This window comes from Oncorhynchus tshawytscha, linkage group LG03 (assembly GCF_018296145.1).
Source record: "Oncorhynchus tshawytscha isolate Ot180627B linkage group LG03, Otsh_v2.0, whole genome shotgun sequence".
In the NCBI taxonomy this organism is placed as follows: Eukaryota; Metazoa; Chordata; class Actinopteri; order Salmoniformes; family Salmonidae; genus Oncorhynchus; species Oncorhynchus tshawytscha.
Genome location: NC_056431.1, coordinates 41,894,661 through 41,916,964, shown reverse-complemented (window position 1 = coordinate 41,916,964; position 22,304 = coordinate 41,894,661). Strand labels below are relative to the sequence as shown.

The 22,304-nt window shown below is 45.9% G+C and overlaps 1 protein-coding gene across 10 annotated transcripts in view; it reads right to left on the bottom strand.

The window, feature by feature from the left end:
• LOC112235792 (plakophilin-4) overlaps positions 1-22,304 on the bottom strand; it is a 129,209-nt gene that overhangs the window by 77,960 nt on the left and 28,945 nt on the right. Inside the window, exons 1-2 of one of the 10 annotated variants that reach the window (XM_024404325.2) lie at positions 20,249-21,900; positions 19,901-20,040 (exon numbers count right to left, since the gene is read on the bottom strand). In XM_024404325.2, the coding sequence (XP_024260093.2) occupies positions 19,901-20,040; positions 20,249-20,252 (144 nt within the window). In that variant the 5' untranslated portion in view covers positions 20,253-21,900. Of the gene's footprint in view, positions 1-19,900; positions 20,041-20,244; positions 21,901-22,304 lie in introns of those variants that run through there. The other 9 variants (XM_024404341.2, XM_024404372.2, XM_024404364.2 and 6 more) reach the window with 9 other exon arrangements.

Here is a 22,304-nt window from a genome sequence, read left to right as displayed (position 1 = left end):
AGTTTCCTCAGGAAGTAGGAACATCCACAGTGTGGCTCTAGCACGCGCACACACACACACACACACACACACACACACACACACAATCTTAAACAGGGACAGAAACAGAGAGAGCCATGTGTATATTTCCTGACAGGAAAACACACTGATATACTTTAAAGGAAATGATCAATCCTTCATGGCAGCCGCTTTAGAGATGTATAGAACATGCGAGAGGAAAACGTATTTTCTGGTCAAGAATCAGGTCTATGATGACAAATAAAAACAGACTAAATGTAGTTATCAAGTCAAGCTTACTCAGAGTCTAGTTATTATAGACTGTCTCTGAGGAAGATCATAACATCTCAAGGTCTTGGAGACAATGATATCTTTTTCGTGACATCTGGCAAAATATGTCCTGGGGTGATGGTGTAACTGCTCATCTTTTAAATAAAGCTCAAACACTGCACTGCACGGGGTAATCTAACAGCGCAAGTGTACTCTGTGTGTGTGTGTGTGTGTGACGCCAACACCTTGTGCTTATCCTCATGCTCTCTCGGCACTGCACCACATTACACATGATATTAAATCTGAGTGCACAGATCACTGGTATGTGCATGTCTCCACACATACCACTTTCATAATGGTCTCCTGAAAAAGCATGTGTGCAGTTCGACTGGCTACGCTGTCCGATCACTGGTGCTGGAGCAACTGTTTAGACTAGAGAAGGAGAGAGCGCGAGAGAGAGAGGGGGATTTTATGCCCCCCCCAAAAAAAAAAAACTAACAAATAGACTTTACAGCTCACTGGAGGCTTGGGGAGTTCTGGTAATCTGTTGACATGAGAGGAAAATAGGCCACCAGGACCCAAGAGTTCATACCGCGGAGTTCATACCGCGGAGTTCATACCGCGTGTTGTGTATAAGAACATTTGATGAAACTCGCAGGGGTGCTTCTTGTAGGCAAAACAGAGAAAAGATTCAAAGAAACCATTTCACAGCCAGTTGGCAGGACGGTGTGGAACCACTGGGCCAGAGCCTGACAAACACAACGCGTCCCAAATGGCATCCTATTCCCTTACGTAGTGCACCTCTTACGACCAGGGCAGTGCACTGTATAGGGAGTTGGATGCATACCGGGTGGACGACCCTTCCAGGAAGAGAACAGACTTGCTTCAGCTCTTCCTCTCCCTCCCTCTCTCTCTCCTTAGCTCACCACGGAAAACAAAATGACACGATTGTATCGTGGACTATTAAACATTTTAAAATGTAAACTTTTCTTGAAGACGTACAAATGTTTGTGTAAACACACAGAGACATAGTTTGTCATGAACATAGTTGGCCGTGTTTTCAGTTCATTTCGTACGCCTTCCTTCTAAGCTCCGACTCCAAATTGTCTCGTTTGACCGTGGTTGCCTTGAATGTCCTAGGGGAACAAACGTGCAAATCTCAGGGCTAGAAATAGGGTTCCCTAGCGGTTAACAGCATTGGGTCAGTAACCGAAAAGGTCGCTGGTTCAATGTGCCCTTGAGCAAGGCACTTACAGGAGCAATTAGGGTTAAGTCGCTCTGGATAAGAGCATCTGCTAAATCAGGGGTTCCCACATTTTTTCACTCAGGCCCATCTTTCAGTATCCCGTGCCACCCTCCCCATCTATCTATTTCTATGGGTACAAGCACCTATCATGACAAACTGTTCACCCCAGTCTTGTTGGTGGAGAAAACATTGTAGGTTTGAAGCTTATTTCCTGCAATTCTATACCATTTTGCCATGTTTAATTATAGTCACGTGATATTTGAACATTAAACTCTATGGGCTAAAAAAACCTGACTGACAAGACAAGAGGAACTGGTGATGCACTACCCAATTTTGAAATTGCACTTTGTGCGGTCGACTATTACAACTTTCAACAGTGAAAGCCAGACTGAGTTCCTTAACAGTTTGGGAACCACTACACTAAATGACTAAAATGTAAAAGATGTAAAAAAAAATTATAATAATTTAAAACTAGATACAGCAAAGGTAAATTCGTGTTGTGTTTTCTGCTGAGCAATGAAACAGGTCTGAATGGAATCCAGATTGTGTTTATGATGAAACATGGCCGAAAGGGGCATCTGCTGCTGCCATAAGGCGCTAAGAGCTTGATAACCACGACTATCGGACCAGCTCCAAGCCTGTCCTACCCACGCTCTGTGCCCCATCCCTGCCTCCACTGCGGCTGCTTGCATGTATGGAGGAGATCCAGTGCTTCCTGTATGGAAGCAGAGCAAACGACCCTCTGCCTCTCCAGGTCTTTCCTGCCTGAGCCGAGTACTACAGTGCCTTCGAGACCGTATTCACACCCCTCGACTTTTTGTTACAGCTGGAATTTAAAATCGACTAAATGGATAGTGTCACTGGCACACACACACAGTCAAAGTTGAATTATGTTTAGAAATGTTTCCAAATTAATAAAAAATGAAAAGCTGAAATGTCTCGAGTCAATAAGTATTCAACCTCTGTTATGGCAAGCGTAAATAAGTTCAAGAGTAAAAATGTGATTAACAAGTCACATAATAAGTTGCATGGACTCACTCTCCGTCCAATAATAGTGTTCAACTGAGGCCGAGCAGTGAATTTCAAAACACAGACTCAACCACAAAGACCAGGGAGGTTTTCCAAAGCTTCACAAAGAACCTATTGGTAGATGGCAATTTTTTTTAAATAAAGATCATGTGCAAATATTGTAAAATCCAGGTGTGCAAAGCTCTTAAGAGACTTACCCAGAAAGACTCTCAGCTGTCATCGCTGCCAAAGAAGATTCTAACATATATTGATTCAAGAGGTTGAATACTTACAGTTGAAGTCGGAAGATTACATACACCGTGGCCAAATTAATGTAAACTCAGTTTTTCACAATTTCTGACATTTACTCCTAGTAAAAATTCCCTGTCTTAGGTCAGTTAGGATCACCACTTTATTCTAATAATGTGAACATGTCTAATAGTAGAGAGAATTATTTATTTCAGCTTTTATTTCTTTCATTACATTCCCAGTGGGTCAGAAGTCTACATACACTCAATTAGTATTTGGAAGCATTGCCTTTAAATTGTTTAACTTGGGTCAAACATTTCAGGTAGCCTTCCACAAGCAGTTGGGTGAATTTTGGCCCATTTCTCCTGACAGAGCAGGTTTAACGGAGTCAGGTTTGTAGGCCTCCTTGATCGCACATGCTTTTTCAGTTCTGCCCACAAATTGTCTATGGGATTGAGGTCAGGGCATTGTGATGGCTACTCCAATGCCTTGGCTTTGCTGTCCTTTTGCCACAACTTTGGAAGTATGCTTGTGGTCATTGTCCATTTGGAAGATCCATTTGCGATCAAGCTTTAACTTCCTGACTGAGATCTTGAGATATTGCTTCAATATATCCACATAATTAACCTGACTCATAATGCCATCGATTTTGTGAAGTGCACCAATCCCTCCTACAGCAAAGCACCCCCACAACATGATGCTGCCACCCCCGTGCTTCATGGTTGGTATGTTGTTACTCAGCTTCCAAACCTCCCCCTTTTTCCTCCAAACATAACGATGGTCATTATGGCCAAACAGTTCCATTATTGTTTGATCAGACCAGAGGACATTTCTCCAAAAAGTATGATCTTTGTCCCCATGTGCAGTTGCAAACCGTAGTCTGGCTTTTTTTATGGCGGTTTTGGAGTAGTGGCTCCTTCCTTGCTGAGTGGCCTTTCAGGCTATGTCGTTATAGGTCTTGTTTTACTGTGGATATAGATACTTTTCTACCTGTTTCCCCCAGCATCTTCACAAGGTCTTTTTCTGCTGTTCTGGGATTGATTTGCACTTTTCGCACCAAAGCACGTACATCTCTAGGAGAGAGCGTGTCTCCTTCCTGAGGGGTATGATGGCTGCGTGGTCCCATGGTGTTTATACTATGTTTGTACAGATAAATGTGGTACCTTCAGGCGTTTGGAAATTTCTCCCAAGGACGAACCAGACTTGTGGATGTCTACAATTTTTTTTCTGAGGTCTTGCCTGATTTCTTTTGACATTCCCATGATGTTAAGCAAAGAGGCACTGAGTTTGAAGGTAGGCTTTGAAATACATCCACAGGTACACCTCCAATTGACTCAAATTATGTCAATTAGCCTATCAGAAGCATCTAAAGGCATGACATCATTTTCTGGAATTTTCCAAGCTGTTTAGAGTCACAGTCAACTTAAATGTATGTAAACTTCTGACCCACTGGAATTGTGATACAGTGAATTATAAGTTAAATAATCTGTCTGTAAACAATTGTTGGAAGAATTACTTGTGTCATGCACAAAGTAGATGAACTAACCGACTTGCCAAAACTATAGTTTGTCAACAATAAATTTGTGCAGTGGTTGAAAAACGAGTTAATGACTCCAACCTAAGTGTATGTAAACTTCCGACTTCAGCTGTATCTGATCAAGACATGATTTATATTTTTTACAAATGTTCAAATTTGTCTTCCACTTTGATATTACAGAATATTTTGCAAAGATGGTTGAATTTTTTTATAATTAAATTTATTTTAATTCCACTTTGTAAGACAACGAAATGTGGAAAAAGTAATGGGGTGTGAATACGTTCTGAAGGCACCAAGTAACTGGCCCTCTCCCATCCTGCAGCCAGACACTCAAGGGTCGCCAGCCCATCAGTCCCTCACTGCATCTACTCGGCGGCCATAACTATTACTGCAACGTGATACTCAACATCACTCTCCTCATCTTTTAATATTGGATGTTTTTATTGTACATTCCCAACACCAATTTCCACAGGAGCGGTTGTTATGAACAGTATGAAGCCCGTGACAAATATGGATCAAATACACTCATACTTAGCATCTCATAACATGGGCACCAATCTATTGAAACAAGGGCAAAGACTACACGGCCTAAAAAGAAGCGTATACTACTGGCCTTAAATAGAATGGCTCTAGCTATGGTCTCCATGTATAAATTCATTGTGTTTGCCGAGCATGGCTCAGTCAGCCGCGGAATGGGACACATCTATTCAGCTTAATGATGCGACGCGTCAGGACAACGGCTGCGGTAATGACCATTAAACAAGGCCTGTGCTTATTTATCCCCTGCGGCGAGGAGCAGAAGCGGCGGGGGCCCTCTGCCTGCCCCCCCGCCCCCCGTCGGTCTGTGCCAGGCTTAGTGGAGAGAGGGTTGGAGACAATGGAGACCGGCCGTCCCATAACAACATGCCGCTTTGCTCAGGCTCCGCTCAGCTCCATTCATTGTTTGGCATGACAATGAGTGTCAGTCCACGAACCTGACGGCCCAGTACAAACAGACGACACTCCGCCACGCCCCAGGTCGCACGACCCTCGCGGAAGCTTTATGGACAGTGACAAAAGGGGAGCTCGAAGCGCCAAGCCTGCCCTCTGCTCAGTCGGTCCTGCAGCCTTAGCCCGGCCCAGCCTCAGCCCCTCACTCGCCACCACCTACAGGTCTACACTTGACATGATAAAAGTGCTATTTCAGGATGCAGACTATTTTTGTATTCATTTAGCCTTTATTTATCCAGGAAGTCCCCTTGAGAGGTCCCTTTATACTTTATAGTAGCCTGCTTTTAACACTAAAGTGTCATTTTCTCCGCTGGAAATGACATAGAACAAGTAGGACGTGAAAGAGTCAAGTGGTATCAGTCACTTTCAAAACCACAAAAAGCATTACAAAAGACTGTGGCATTGTAACTTCATACCAGAAAGGAAGACTGCCTTAGGGTCGAAAACCGTGGTCACAACAATGCAACGCAGGTTTAACTGTGTCGGTGTATTTTTAGTAGCAGAGTCCTCCTTGATATAGATTTCTAGGGCTCTGATTAGAAGCTGCTGATCATTTCCACTCCAACGGGCTCTCCTCTTCTCTCCGGGCCTGATGGAACATAATGGCTCAATCAGGCCCAGAGGGCTGGTTTGGGTGACGCTGGCTTGGCCCGCCTTGGGCCAGCAGAAGTCAGAGTTGACGGCCATTGGAGCGCTCTCTGTCGACCCTCAAACATCAGCTCTGACATACTAATCGCACACTTATGCCGAGATATAAATATCTCAGTGAGTGCATGCAAATATGAACCCATAAGGGGATAGTCTAGATCCAGTGTTCTACAGGCCAGATCCACACTATGTCTGATCCAACAGCACCAAGAAACTTCCTCACGCCTCTCCACTCTGTTGTGAGGCTTTGTTAACCTGTTAATTCCACTCTCCTTACATATATATATATTTTTTACACTTAATTGAGACAGTAGGAGAGACCGAGAAGGGAGGACGGTAGGGTTTCACAATGGTGTCTGGTGGAGAGAAACATGTGGTTAGTGCTATGAGCTAGGCGACTCGCTCTGCACAGTTTTGTGGACCTTTGTGAAGTGTGAATATGCACGCGTCTCTGTATTCCTGGCTGCACAATGAATTACCCAAATGGGACAATAAAGTTGGAATTGGATCGCATTGGGAAGGCCCAATGAGAGGCAGAGCCAGCGGTGGCATGTCCCTCTCCTAGACTTGTCCTCATTGTCTGCTCTACTGTAGAACAGAGACAGGAAATGACAACATATGGCATGTGTCAGCATATTCCCCCATCTTCTCCACAAGTGACCGCAATTTTACCGTCCCCGAGCAGCAAAGGATTTCAACATATTTTACGCAGCACTTTAAAGCATGTCTAATGCTTTTTTTAGCATTCTAGGTAGTGTGGCGGAAAGCATAGAGTGTTACTGATTTTTCGCGAGTTCTTTCGCCAGGTCTGACCTGCCACGTAGTAGCAGCAGTTGTAATCCTACTGTACTTCACACTTTTCAACCCAAATTGTAGTTCTATTCTTCTAATCGGGGCAATCAAACGTCTTCATAAATGGGCTTTGTTGGGAGTTTCTAAAGCCAAGCTGACGATCATGCGGAGAGCAACTGCTCCGAGAACAGCAGCAACAATACGCATCGTCAACATGTTGACAGAAGTAAACAAACACCAAATCTGCTACAGCACAGCGGGGTGTTGTTTATAGGCGTCTTCTACAACAATCAAGATGATGCAATACAAAAGGACGACCATTGGCATATTGTAGCAATACTGCAGGCATTATGTACACCTGTGAAGTGAAGCTACAGTATACTTTGGAAGACTACTAGTAGACTTAGTAAATTAATAGTAAACCTTTCAGTGTAAGAACAAGGGCAGTCCTTTTTTCAACATACCTCCTACCTGACTTTAGTGAAGGAGAGAGCAGTGCAGTACTGCACTCAACTACCCCCCGACACAACAGTGAGTTATATCACAGCAATCTGTGCCTCAGAGGACATCCAAATCCCTCTATTAATTAAAACTAGAGAACTTATCTGACTTTTCATTTCTCACTTCTCTGTGCAGCCGAGTCTCTGTGATGGTGCACAGGCCTGGCAGCACTCAGAAAGAGGAGTGAGACCCAAATTGCTCCCTAGTCCCTTTATAGTGTGCACTACTTTTGACACAGGGCGCTGGTCAAAAAGTAGTGCACACTATAAAGGGAATAGGGTCCCATTTGGTGTGCAAACTAGGCTCTGATCTGATCCAGGCACTGCGAAAAGAGGGCACAGACGTTCGTCATCCAAATGGGCTGCAGGTTAATTTTAAATTACTAAGGCAGATGGATTTTTCCTTCACCAGGGGTTGAGAGAAATCCTCTGGAAACATATTTGTTCATAGAGTGGCAATGGGGCTTGACAGCCCTGCTCCCTAGCAGCAGCAGCGTGGCTGCTAACGTATTCTGATGAGGCCTACGACATAGCTGAATGGAGAGAGACCGAGAGAGAGAGAGAGAAAGAGAGAAACAGCAGAGGTGAAAGAAGTGCTGGAGGAGAGGAGGAAAAGCAGCAGGCTAGGGAGACTGGTCCTGAAGAGAGACAGACAGACCTGGAGAAACCATGCAGCGTAATTACTCACTGGAAATCACTGCTACACAAAGTCACCTTGGGAAAAACACTGAGAAGTGGGAGGAACAAGGTACAGGTTTGCTGTCACAGACATTTGCAAGAAATAAGCATAAACACAAAAAGAGAATGAGAAAAGCAAAGCACTGAACAAGAGAACCGAGTTAAAGTCCCCTTTAAAAACATACCTTAAAAAAGGCCATACCTTTAATCTACAAATCTCAACAACATGAAGAATTCAATGAAACGTTCTTCGTCGCTTTATGTTCCATGCGTAGTATTTATGTGTAGAGAACAAATCCCGCTTCTGACGTTGTGCCAACAAAGCTCTCCGATGCCAGTCTATGTAAAGCATCCCACTGGGCATAGACAGAAATTCAACGTCTAGGCCACCTTGGTTCATTGAAATGACGTGAAAATAACGTTGGTTCAAACAGTGTTTGCCCAGTGGGATGGCATTCAAGGTCTCCACTAAAAACTGTACATATGCTCCACGGTGCTCGAGCATCTCACATAGATTACCAATGAAGAGGCCGCATTAGCAGCAAGCTGGCTCGGTGGATTCCGCGGACACTTGGACCAGACTCTGAAACCCAGGCTGTGTCCTAAACAGCACCATATTCCCTACATAGTGCACTAACTGTGACCCGGTCAAAAGTAGTGCCCTACGTAGGGAAGGCTAACCGTCCTCCAAAAAGGACCGTTAGTGGGGATTACTACTCTCTGACCGTTCCAGAAGGTGAAAGGTCTGTGAAACCACAACAAATAAAAACCTGTGTCACAAAAAGCTAGCTGATGTCAGGAAGGCAACAGAGACGAGCTCGACAAGACACTCTACCCCTGTGGTTTCACTTACGAGTCTAGTGTTCGCACGTCTGCTTCGCCGACCTTCATTAGCCGAGTATTAATATCCATACAGCCAGGCATTAAGCTTAGAAACTCCTAATTAATTTCCCCATATTGTAAACCTGTCACGTGTGTAGTTTGACAAAATGTGGCGCCGCTAGATTGGAGATGAAACACGGCTGTCTGTGTGACGGATAAGAAGACGGACGAAGGACATTTCTCCTTCTGCGTTGGAAACATGAAAGTTGCGCTGCATCGCATCTTGGGCTGGATCATTACAATGCAGACGTGACAGCCAGCGCCTGGAACAAAGGCCTGCTGAGAGAGAAGAGACGAGTCTGTCCCAATTGGTACTCTATTCCCTACATAATAACATGTCCTTATTATTACGTGGGTGCTTATATTTGCCCTATTTCAATTGAATTGGAAATGTGTTTTTTTGTTTGTTGCATATCCCAACTCACAGGTCACAGCCAGGGTCTTCCCTACACAGTGCACTATACAGAGAGGCAGAGTAAACCCAGTCTGCATCTAAAAGAGGATGCCTCTGATCCTACTTTGCATCTTAACAATGGCTGCAAGGAGAGGGGGGAAAAAGGAAGGCAAGATTGGACCACAGAGAGGATTTGGACCGTTTTATAGCATTTATTCTCCAAAAACCACAATATTCTCTATATACTGTAGATAATGTTTTGGAAACTACATTCCAGAAGACAACCTTTACATCCCAAATCGCACCATATTCCCTATATTGTGCACTACTTTTGACCAGGGCGCCGTTTGTGACTCATATTCCCAAAGCTCACTCCCCCTCCCTGAGCCTGATGGTAGTTGTGTACTTCTGCCTGGCTGGTTGCAACTGGCTCCAACACAAAAGCTGCTGCTCTTCTGATTTGCTGCTCCTGTGGATGATGCCTTCTGCAGCTGAATGAAAGCAACACACAAGGCAATCTGTGTCTTTTAGAATCAAACAAAGTTACAAAACACCGCCGAAGAAGGGCAATCATACCTCCCACTGCCAATCATCTGGGCCTCATGAACATAAGTTTCCTCTGGGAGATCGATAGCTAGGTCTTTTCCAAGTCGTGGCTCCAGGCACAATCTCGACGAGGAGAGTTATCTAGAAACGTTAGATCCTGTCTGCTACTGGGAGGTGGACAAAGAGATGGAGTCCGCCGACCTGCAGCGTTAGTTCAGCCTACCTCAGTGCTAGTTGGTGGGAGAGTCAGAGCCTTGTGCTGCTGAGAGATGGGGTACCTCAGAGAGCTGCTAGAGCTCATGGGTAATCCACCCCGGCGCCGTGTCCGCCTATTGCCGCTACTCCGCTTTCTGCTCCTCCTTCGGGATTCCGAGGACAAACTGAATTGTGAGGACGGCCGAGGCCTGGTCCTGTAATACCTTCCTCACGCCATTTGCAAGAAGCCTCTCATTGGTCCCTGTTGCACCAGTCCCTGGTCATAGGTCTCTATCATGCTGCTGCTACCGATGCCTTCCTGCCTACTACTGATGACACGGATGGCAGCGATGGACATTAGGAAGGAAGGAAGGTTGTCCCCGAGCTGGGCTGGGTTTAAAACCGGGCCGGACCACTGTGCCCAGTGCACACCGCTCCTCTGGGGTCTCCATCATGTCCCTTCGGCAGCAGATTATTTGCCCTCCCTTACGCAAGTCAGTCTCTGCAGTGACGGCATGTTGCTGCTAAAACAGCACACAGGTCTGCAGCAAAATGCTCTGCTCTCTCAAATCAAATCTTATTGGTCACATACACATTGTTAGCAGATGTTCATGCGAGTGTAGCGAAATGCTTGTGCTTCTCGTTCCAACAGTGCAGTAAAATCTAACAATTCCCAACACCTACCTAAAACACACAAATCTAAAAGGGGTGAATGAGAATATGTACATATAGTATATGGATGAGTGATGGCCGAGCGGCATAGGCAAGGTGCAGTAGATAGTAAAAAATACAGTATATACATGTGGTATGAGTGATGTAAGATATGTAAACATTATTAAAAAGTGACATTATTTGAAGTGGCATTGTTTAAAGTGACTAGTGACTCATTTATTAAATGCAAATTGTCCGGTGACTATTTTTATGAATTGTTCAGCAGTCTAATGGCTTGGGGGTGGAAGCTGTCAAGGAGCCTTTTGGGCCTAGACTTGGTGCTCAGGTACCGCTTGCCGTTCGGTAGCAGAGAAAACAGTCTATAACTTGGGTGACTGGAGTCTGACAATTATGGGCTTTCCTCTGACACCACCTATTATATAAGTCCTGGATGGCAGGAAGCTGGCCCCAGTGATGTACTGGGCCGTTCGCACTACCCTCTGTAGCGCCTTACGGTCAGATGCCGAGCAGTTGCCATACTAGGCGGTGATGCGACCGGTCAGGATGCTCTCGATGGTGCAGCTGTAGAACCTTTTGATGATCTGGGGACACATGGCAAATAGTTTCAGTCTCCTGAGGGGGAAAAAGTTTTGTTGTGCCCTCTTCACGACCGTCTTGGTGTGCTTGGACCATGTTAGTTTGTTGGTGATGTGGACACCAAGGAACGTGAAGCTCTCAACCTGCTCCACTACAGCCCCGTCGATGTTAATGGGGGCTTGTTCCGCCTGCCTTTTCCTGTAGTCCACGATCATCTCCTTTGTCTTGCTCACATTGAGGGAGAGGTTGTTGTCCTGGCACCACACTGACAGTTCTCTGACCACCTCCCTATGGGCCGTCTTATCGTTATCGGTGACACTGTTGTGTCGTCAGCAAACTTAATGATGGTGTTGGAGTCGTGTTTGATCACGCAGTCGTGGGTGAACAGGGAATACAGGAGGGGACTAAGTACACACCCATGAGGGGCCCCAGTGTTAAGGATTAGCATGGCAGACGTGTTGTTACCTACTCTTACCACCCAGGGGCGGCCCGTCAGAAAGTCCAGGATCCAGTTGAACGCTGAGTTGTAGTCAATAAACAGCATTCTCACATAGGTGTTCCTTTTGTCCAGGTGAGAAAGGGCTGTGTGGAGTGCGATTGAGATTGAGACTGAGTCATCTGTGGATCTGTTGGGGCATTATGGAAATTGTAGTGGTTCTAGGGTGTCCGGGAGGATGCTGTTGATGTAAGCCACGACCAGCCTTTCAAAGCACTTCATGGCTACCGACGCAAGTGCCATGGGCGGTAATCATTTAGGCAGGTTACCTTTGCTTCCTTGGGCACAGGGACTATAGTGGTCTGCTTGAAACATGTAGGTAATACAGACTCGGTCAGGGAAAGGTTGAAAATGTCAGTGAAGACACTTGACAGTTGGTCTGCGCATGCTTGGAGTACACGTCCTGGTAATCCATGCATGCTTCAGTGTTGCTTGCCTCGAAGCGAGCATAAAAAAGCACGCCCTGCCATATCCGACGAGCATCTGAGCCGGTGTAGTAGGATTCAATCTAAATCCTGTATTCACGCTTTGCTTGTTTGATGGTTTGTCTGAGGGCAAAGCAGGATTTCTTATAAGAACCGCATTAGACTCCCGCTACTTGAAAGTGGCAGCTCTAGCCTTTAGGGGTGCTCCCTCTGCTGTTTCCTGAAGTCCACGATCATCTTCTTTGTTTTGTTGACATTGAGTGAGGTTGTTTTCCTGACACCACACTCCGAGTGCTCCTCCCTGTAGGCCGTCTCGTCGTTGTTTGTGATCAAGTCTACTACTGTTGTGTCATCTGCAAACTTGATGATTGAGTTGGAGGCGTACATGGCCACGCAGTCGTGGGTGAACAGGGAGTACAGGAGAGGGCTGAGAGCACACACCCTTGTGGGGCCCCAATGTTGACGGTCAGTGAAGTGGAGATGTTGCTCCCTACCTTTAACATCTGGGGGCAGTCCGTCAGAAAGTCCAGGACCCAGTTGCACAGGGATGGGTTGAGACCCAGGGCCTCCAGCTTGATGATGAGCTTGGAGGGTACTATGGTGTTGAATGCCAAGCTGTAGTCAATGAACAGCATTCAGCACTCTCCATCCCCTTCTCTATTATCTTATTTTTAAATATGCATTGTTGAGAAGGGCCCGCAAATAAGCATTCCACTGTTAGTCTACACCGGTTGTCGACGAAGTACGTGACAAATACAATTTGATTTCTTTTAATCCTCTCCAGTCTCATAGGAAAATTGCGAAGAGATTCCATTTTTTCTGACTATAATTGAGGCGGGAATGCTGATGCTTCCAGATTTCTCCTATGTCACAGCAGCAACAGCAGCAGGGAGGAAAGAGGAGATAAGACCCGGAGCTGGCGAGCTAGTGGAGAGAAAATCACCAATCGATTCTAATTAGAGGCCTTTGTTCACCTCCAGAGGCGGAACCGCGTCTGCCAGCAGTGCAGTTTTAACCTTTCGTCTGTTTTTCACCAGCAGCAGATGTAGAAAGACAAATCCTGCCTTTTAGTCAATTGCCAACTTATATTTCTTTAACTTCTCCAGCTCCTAGTAAGAAAAGTCCTGACAGAGATCACTTGGAGCATTTTACCAGAATAAAGAATGGAGGAAGCAGTGCTTTGTGATCTCAAGAGGGCAATTTGTCAGCCTGCTTTTCAATGCTTAAGAAGCAATGAAATTGAGCACACAGCAAGGTCACCCCCCTGAGAAGTGTTTTACTACAACACATACCAGTTGCTGAGGAAAGGCCATGTCTGTCTGGTTGGTCTGTCTGTGTCTTCGTGTGTGAGGCTGAGCCAGACATAAGCAGGGTCATAACAAGTGTGCCCTGGTCAGCCAGAGAAAGCAATTGAGCAGACAGATTCTTCATGTGTAATGGACTCTAACAAAGCAAAGTAGGAACATTCCATGGCTGTGTTTTCTAAGAGGCGCTGAGTTGGGAAATCATGTGTGCCATGGCTGAGAGGCCCATTCTGCCAGTCTCAGTGGTGCCATTAGGCATGCCTGGGCACATTACAACTGTTCACCAGGGGCACTCTGCCCAAGGACTGGCAAGGCCGAGAGAGCAGCATCGAAACACATCAACACGAGACCAGGGTTGTATTCACTAGGCACCAAATGGAAGGAAACGGACTGAAAACATGGAAAAGATTTATATGAACTTGTCCAATAAGAAACAAATGTTCCTTTGTCATTTTAAAATGGTGTGCGCTAATGAATAACCCAGACCAGTTCTACCATGTGAGTGAAACATCCATGGTGGACAGAAGTGAAATCTTCTACTCACAATCACCGAAGGGAGAAAGCACTTATCCTCTTATCACAGTAAACACATCCAACGTCCCCAAAGAGTAATGCCACTGGACCTGGACATAGGGAAGGATAGAGGGATGGAGGGAAGGGGGTTCTTGGTTTCCTTATTTAATAAACAAAGAGCTTAAGCCCAGCTCCTGATTGTCTAAACCCCCCGAGTCACAGGCTGTGTCCCAAATGGCACAATTTTCCCTTTATAGTGCACAACGCGCTGTTCAAAAGTAGGGTACTATAAAGGGAATAGGGTGCCATTTGGGACGCACACACAGAGTGTGATTAGCGGTTTCAGTCGAGTTGACCTGAGGGAAGAAGCTCTGTGTGAAATGGACAAGAGGTCTCCTGCCAGCTGTTATGTAACCATTGTTGACCACAGTTAGCAGGCTAGCAGCCACGGACACAGTTCAGAGTCACAACCCCATCAGAAGGTTGCGTGTGATCCGATAGCGATCAAGGGGTGTGCATCAGAGTTGGGATTTGTAGTTGGACTGATGGAGTATTAACACCGGCTAATATTTCCTGTGTGAAGTGGTGTTGTCAGCAAACCATAGTGGGTAGTCTGCTTCCCGAATGGCACCCCATTCCCAATATACAGTGCATTCAGAAAATATTCAGACCCCTCGACTTTTTCCACATTGTTACATTCCAAAATGGATTAAAATCTTTATCAATCCACACACACACGACAAAGAAAACACACGTTTAGACATTTTTGCAAATGTATTAAAAATGTAAAACTGAAATATCACAATTACGTAAGTATTCAGACCCTTTACTCAGAACTTTGTTGAAGCACTTTTCGCAGCGATTACAGCCTCAAGTCTTCTTGGGTAGAACACTACAAGTTTGGCACACCTGTATTTGTGGAGTTTCTCAGGCTCTGTCAGGTTGAATGGGGTGCGTAGCTCCACAGCTATTTTCAGGTCTCTCCAGAGATGTTCGATCGGGTTCAAGTCCGGGATCTGGCTAGGCCACTCTAGGACATTCAGAGACTTGTCCCGAAGCCACTCCTACATTGTCTTGCCTGTGTGCTTAGGGTCGTTGTCCTGTTGGACGGTGAACCGTCGCCCCAGTCTGAGGTCCTGAGCACTCTGGAGCAGGTTTTCATCAAGGATCTCTCTGTACATTGCTCTGTTCATCTTTCCCCTCGATCCTGACTAGTCTCCCAGTGCCTGCCGCTGAAAGACATTCCCACAGTATGATGCTGCCAACGCCATGCTTCACCGTAGGAATGGAGCCAGGTTTTCTTCAGATGTGACACTTGGCATTCTCGAGCCTAGGCCCCACACAGTCTTCTTAATTTACATCAACAGGCAGTAGGAAGCTCTCTCATCCATTTATATGCAGATGAAACCGTCTTATACCCAGCAGGCCCCTCCCAAGATTTTAAGTTAAACGCTCTACAACAAAGCTTTGTTAGTGTCAAACAAGCTTTCTCTGCCCTTAACCTTGTTCTGAACACCTCCAAAACAAAGGTCATGTGGTTTGGTAAGAAGAATGCCCTTCGCCCCACAGGTGTGATTACTACCTCTGAAGGTTTAGAGCTTGAGGTAGTCACCTCATACAAGTACTTGGGAGTATGGCTAGTAAGACTCAATCATGGACACTTACTGACAGTTGTGGCTGCTTTGTGTGATGTATTGTTGCCTTTGTGCGGTTGTCTGTGCCCAATAATGTTTTGTGCTGCTACCATGTTACGTTACCACCATGTTGTTGTCATGTGGTGTTGCTGCCATGCTGTGTTGTCGTGTGTTGTCGTCTTAGGTCTCTCTTTATGTAGCGTTGTCTCTCTTGTCATGATGTGTGCCCCGTCCCCGCATGAGGCCTTTTGCCTTTCGGTAGGCCGTCATTGTAAATCAAAATTTGTTCCCAACTTGCCTACTTAAATAAAAAAAAGGTTAAATAAAAATAAATTGTCAAAAAAGTTCAATTTTGGTTTTATCAGACCAGAGAATCTGGTTTCCAATGGCCTAAGTACTTTAGGTAACTTTTGGCATACTCCAAGTGGGGTGTCATGTGCCTTTTACTGAAGAGTGGCTTCCGTTTGGCAACTTCACCATAAAAGGCATGACTGGTAGAGTGCTGCAGAGATGGTTGTCCTTCTGGAAGGTTCTCCCATTTCCACCGAGGAACTCTGAAGCTCTGTCAGGGTGCTCATCGGGTTCTTGGTCACCTCCATGACCAAGGCCCTTCTCCCCCGATTGCTCAGTTTGGCTAGGCAGCCAGCTCTAGGAAGAGTCTTGGTGGTTCCAGACTTCTTCCATTTAAGAATGATGGAGGCCACTGTGTTCTTGGGGACCTACAATGCTGAAGACATATTTTGGTACCCTTCCCCAGATCTGTGCCTCGACAGAATCCTGTCTTGGAGCTCTACGGACAATTCCTTCGACCGCATGGCTTGGTTTTTGCTCTGACATGCACTGTCAACTGTGGGACCTTATATTGACAGGTGTGCACCTTTCCAAATCATGTCCAATCAATTGAATTTATCACAGGTGGACTCGAATCAAGTTGTAGAAACATGTCAAGGATAATCAACGGAAACAGGATGCACCCGAGCTCAAATTCAAAATCTCATAGCCAAGGGTCTGAACACTTATGTAAATAAATAAGGTACCCGTTTTCTTTTTTAATACATTCCCAAAAAACTGCTTTCGCTTTATCATTATTGGGTATTGTGTGTAGATTGATATGTAAAAAAATATATATATATATTGAATCCATTTTAGAATGAGGCTGTTACGTAACAAAATGTGGAAAAAGTGAAGGGGTCTGAATTCTTTCTGAATGCACTGTAGCTAGTGCACTACTGATGTGATAGCTAGGTTTTAATTCAAGACATGACCGTACTGCTCCTGTAGCCACTACAGAGAGATGAGCCCATTAACGTCTGACCTCTAACCTCACCACACACAACCTCCACATAGAAAGTCTGCTGGAACACACTCCACTCTATTCCGTTTGTTTAGAAGGAAAACTGGAGACTTCGTGACATTTCAAGGGTCAAGTCAATAATCCGACGCGTCGGGCTGTGAGAAGCAGCCAGCCATACGGCTCACATTCTGGTTTCCGATGAGCTGTCAGAGAGGCACTAGCGACATAGTCAGGCGCACCGCCGAACGTGCCTTCCGCTCTCTGCCCCCCGTCAACAGGCAGCCGCTATCCTGCATGGAGCCAAGGAGCGAGAATGACTAATATATATGTGTGTGTACATTAAGATCCAGAGGATGAAATGCGAGCAGACACATTTTGGCGGCCTCCTTGGCTAGTGTTCACCCCTCCCCTGGGAGACCCCACAGGAAGCATGCAGGGGCACAGCGTGATCAATGGAGAGCTCGTTAGTGGACCGGCCTTCCCCTCAAAGTCATTATTACGGGACGGGAGGGAGAGGGGTCATTAGAATGCATGCTCAGCTCAACTGTCTCCTCGTCTCCTGTGAATGGCACCACACCACTCAGTATTCAGTGAGGGACACTCTACTGGGGCACGGTCTGCATCCCAAATGGCACCTCATTCCCCATGTAGTGCACTACTTTTGACCAGGACCCATAGACCAGGACTAATGGAAGACTAGCAGCTAGGCCGGGCCCCAACAGGACCTAGTTAGAAGAGGGGACTTCCCTACGTCCCTTTGTCCCTCCCCCCTTCCAAAACAGACAGTCGTTTCCCCAGCAGCTTCGAATAGGCCCAGTTGTAAACGGCTAGGCTACATTACAGCTTGAAGAATTCCTCTCTGGTTGTTGACTTGGTTACACCCTGTGTCTCCAAGGCCAGGCCAGGATGCGGTGATTAAATCATAAACTAGGCTGCTCCGGAGGAGTCTGGATGAAAGCAGACAGCAACTTCCTCCTCTTTTCCTGCTTTTCATTATTGCAGGGGATTATTCTAGCCTTCAGCCATGTACAACACCCCCTAGTAGAGGGCTATGCGGAGTCTGCCAACGTTCCCCATACACATCACGAGTAGGAGTAGCCTTCTCTTCACACTCACACATTTCCCATTTACTAACTTAAAAATGGTAGCCTAAGCTTTCGCTTTGAGAAAAAGGCCTACATTCCCTTGTCCGGGTTCACTATGTCTAACTGAAAACACAGAGTGAGCGCAGATGAATGCAGAGTTTCATTGCATATAATGACTGTGTTATTGTCTTAAGCCCACAATGCCACGCTCCGGTGCTTATTACATATTCACAGGGATAACATTAGCAATAATGTGGCAGAGGAGGCATTCAAAGACTCGGGCTCACTCATTATTGCTGAATTCACAGAAAAGGGGAAGTTGACTGGCTGAGTAACATTCTTTGGCTTCCCACCAGTCTCCAGTTCCACTCCACTCTAGATGGAACCCCTTCAGCTAAATACATTCTTTGCACAATGATAAATATGAGAGAGAAAGAGAGCGTGTAAAGTTAATTTGAAAAACTTGTTGTAAGGAGAGAAAAACCCTCAAGTCTGAGTGAGAGGAGTGTGAAAGAGCGGAGTAAAAAGAGTAGGCTGTGATAAGCTGAAGCGCTGGCTGTGATAAGCTGAAACGGTGGCTGTGATAAGCTGAAACGGTGGCTGTGATAAGCTGAAGCGGTGGCTGTGATAAGCTGAAACGGTGGCTGTGATAAGCTGAAACGGTGGCTGTGATAAGCTGAAACGGTGGCTGTGATAAGCTGAAACGGTGGCTGTGATAAGCGATTATGAAGGTGTCACACCGATGGTGAGTCAGAGCACTAAAGAGGGAGCAGCAAAGCCGGGCAGTGTCCCAAATAGTCAAAAGTAGTGCCACACTTAAGAAATAGGGTGCCATTTGAGAGGCAACCCCAGTAATAACTAGCACTTCCAGTCTGACGGCCCAAAAACCCTCATATGAACACCAAGCTCCTGACTGGTTCATTAGCAGTCAGGAGCAGAGGAGGCACCACTGCAAATTAACACCGAACGCAACCAAAGAAATCTTGACCAGCCTGTCCTTGTTTGGGCATTGGGGCAGAGTGGGGTGAAGAAGTACGGGGAGGTTTTAAGAGGGGGAAAAAAAGAGAGGGGGGGGATTTCTAGCGCATGGACCAGGTAATTAACTACCATCCCAGCAACGACTGTGACATCCATGAGGCACCTAGCTTCCTGTCAACTTCCCTTCACCGCTCGTCAACTAGTCTCTCCAACTACCTTTAAAAACTGTCAGGACGGATCAACTTACTCTCCCCAATCCCAAACAAGAATGACTTTAAAAGGCATGTCTCACCCCTCTCTTTCTCACTCTCTCTCCCGACTTACTGCCTGCCTGTCCTGACTGACGCCAAGGAGGAGCGGCAGAACAGGGGAAGGAAGTGACATCGACAGGTGCTCTCCAATGGAACCCGCCTTTCTGTTGACTTGGGTAAACAACAGGAGTGTGGAGAGCTGCCATGGACACGGAGCGAGAGACGGAGCGAGGGGTGTGAGTCAGAGCGTGTCCTTATACAGATGGCTCATCGCTTGGTTCGCACTACATGGATCTCTCGATTGTGAACGCACTGCACAGGTTGGGCACAACTTAGTCACCATTTCCAGCCTACTGTCAGCTAGGACTATCTGTCAAAAAGTCAGAGCATTCCTTAGCCATTTCTCTGTGTCCCCAAAAAGTCAATAGAGCCTCTCGTCGCAAAGTAAGACAGGTGAAAAATGTCAAATGTAAAAACCACAACCTCTTGAGAAGGTATTTTCTACAGTAAATCGGGGGGCAGCCCTTCAGTAGCTTAATGAGATAGTGTGGTTGTGTAAGAGCGGAGAGATAAAGTACAGCATGTCCATCTTCTCGAGCCGCGACACAATGAGAGCTGTGAAACAGAGGGTTGTGTACCTGCTCTTTGGCAGGGAATGATACGGGTGTAAAAAAAAAAAAATTTTAAAAGGTATTTGGGCAGTGAAAAAGTATGACAGGGTGCTATGGAGCTTCCAGTACCTGCTCTTTGACGGAGGCCAGGATGTTGTTGGCGGTGCTGTCGGCCTCCATGTTCCGGTCGGGGAGTTGGGCTCCCTCTCTGACGGTCAGCAGAAGCCCCTCCTCCGTCGCTGGGCTCTGCTCAGGAGCTGGCATTCCTCCTGCAGACAGACAGACACTTTGGTCACCCAATACACTCCTCCGATACACACGTGTGTTAAGTTTGTGTACACATGACCCAACCAATGGCATCCCCGCACCATCGGCACAGTAGACAGAGGCAATAATACACACAAGCTTGTACAGATCCCACGATATATTCTCTCTCTCTCTCTCCCTCTCAAAAACAGCAGACTAATACACACCTACCCATGCCAGCTGGAGCAATCCACAGACAGTCAGCGACACCGAGTCAATTCCATATGGCCCTGAGGCAATAAACAACTTTAGTGACGACTGTATACAGACTCGTAAAAAAACAAACTCCAAAAACACACGAAATCTTCAAGTCCAAAAAGGAAACGTGACTTTCATCCAATTCCAAGAAAACACATTTCCTACAGCGTACCTCGGGAACAGAGTAAAATGCACGTCAGCAGGCGTACGGAGGAGATACTTTGTTCTTCTTCCCTAGCTCCTGGGCGTCAGGAGTGAACGTGTAAAAGTAGTTACGGCCCGATGACAGGCCAAGCGCCAGAGGACTGCATGGGGAGGCAGTTTCTGATCCATTTTTACGTGAAGGTGCCTGTTTAAGCACCTGAGCCGTAGCCGGGCTGAGGGCTCACAGGGCTGCCGCATTGATGTCAGGCTGAGATAAGACAACAGGCTGAGGTATAATGGGGGGGGTACCATTGGGGAAACAGGGATGTCACAAGGACTTTTACTGCTTCTTCAATCCTCCACTGCTGCGGTCATCTGGTCTGAATGCTACAGTCGATCCAGTCCCTCGACAGAACGGGAGCATATTGGAGGTATGGAACCCAAATTACACCCTATATAGTGCAATGCATAGTAAAGTGCCCTATGCTGAAGTGCTCCACGGGCTCTGATCAAAAGTAGTATACTAAATAGGGAATAGGGTGTCATTTCAGATGCTGATAGCGTCTGAGGTAATGGTTGGTCTATTTCTTAATTATTTATTTGGATTGTGTGCGAATTGTTTTTAGTTTTTATTGCTCGGTATTACGACACTGTTGGATCTAGACACACAAGCCTTTCACTGCACCTGCGATAAGATCTGTAAATCCGTGTACGCAACCAATAAAACTTTGATTTGATTGTGAGTCCGTCTCAAATCTCCTCTGTGCAAAATCGCAGTCTGGATATTGGCTACTGGGGAGAGTCATTTAACCATGTCCTTATTTACACCGCCAAGAGCTCCAACCCTCCCAGCATAACTCAATAAGACCTCCATGGAACTGGCTCTTTTTATATGCCTTATTCATTATGGCAGTCAGCTGGTGATTGGTGGATTTGTTCTGCTGGCATATTATGCCAACAATGCCATGCATTATTGAGGATATGGAGTACAGTACAGCACTGGATGTGCATACACACCACAACCCCTGTAAAGGAATCATTTAACGCAGGCTGCCAGCCAAGCCAACAGAACACACACCATTGGGCTGTTTACAATAGACATAGGCTCTGATGGGAAACTCCGGTCCGGGGAAAACTAGCCAGTCTGGGAGGTCCCCGAGATATTCTGACAATATCTGAACCCGTGGTGTTCTGGGTATTTCAAGGTCGAAGCAGATCGGATCACATGTGCGTTATTGGATGGCAGACTGTGGATATTATTAGTATTGCAAGCATGCTGGTAGCAGGGTCATAGGCTTTACACCTCACAATACATACACATACTTTGTAATGTAGCAGGGTGGAACAAAAATGGGTTTTCCTAGTTGTTATACAGTGTTACTATTTGGCCTCAAGGAGTCTCTTGCCTTTAGTTCCCATAACATTGAGCAGAGACAGGAATCTAGAGCATCGCAGTTCCAAACGGAGTGTGCTCTTCCTTGCCAAGTCAAGATGGTAACAAAAACAAGCGAAAAAAACAAAAACAAAGTAGTTTCTGTTGATATCCTTTATATACACAGTACTCCGAAACGATTCAAAAGAACGGCATTCAGCAGGCATATCTCAGTCATTGAGAAAAACAAGTCTGCTTTTGTCACAAAGTATGGAATGGCCTCTTCATGGAACCCCCTGGATAGTATGACATTATAGTATTACCTTTTTTTTTTACAGACAACATGTAACATAACTCTACACAGAGATATTCAGACTGATACACGCAGGAAGACAGAAATGATGCAACAAGATAAGTCATGACACATTTCCTTCTGCAGAAAAATCTAAGTTGGAAAACTGCCCACTAACCAGAGTGAAGAACACACACACATACACACACACACTCAGAAAA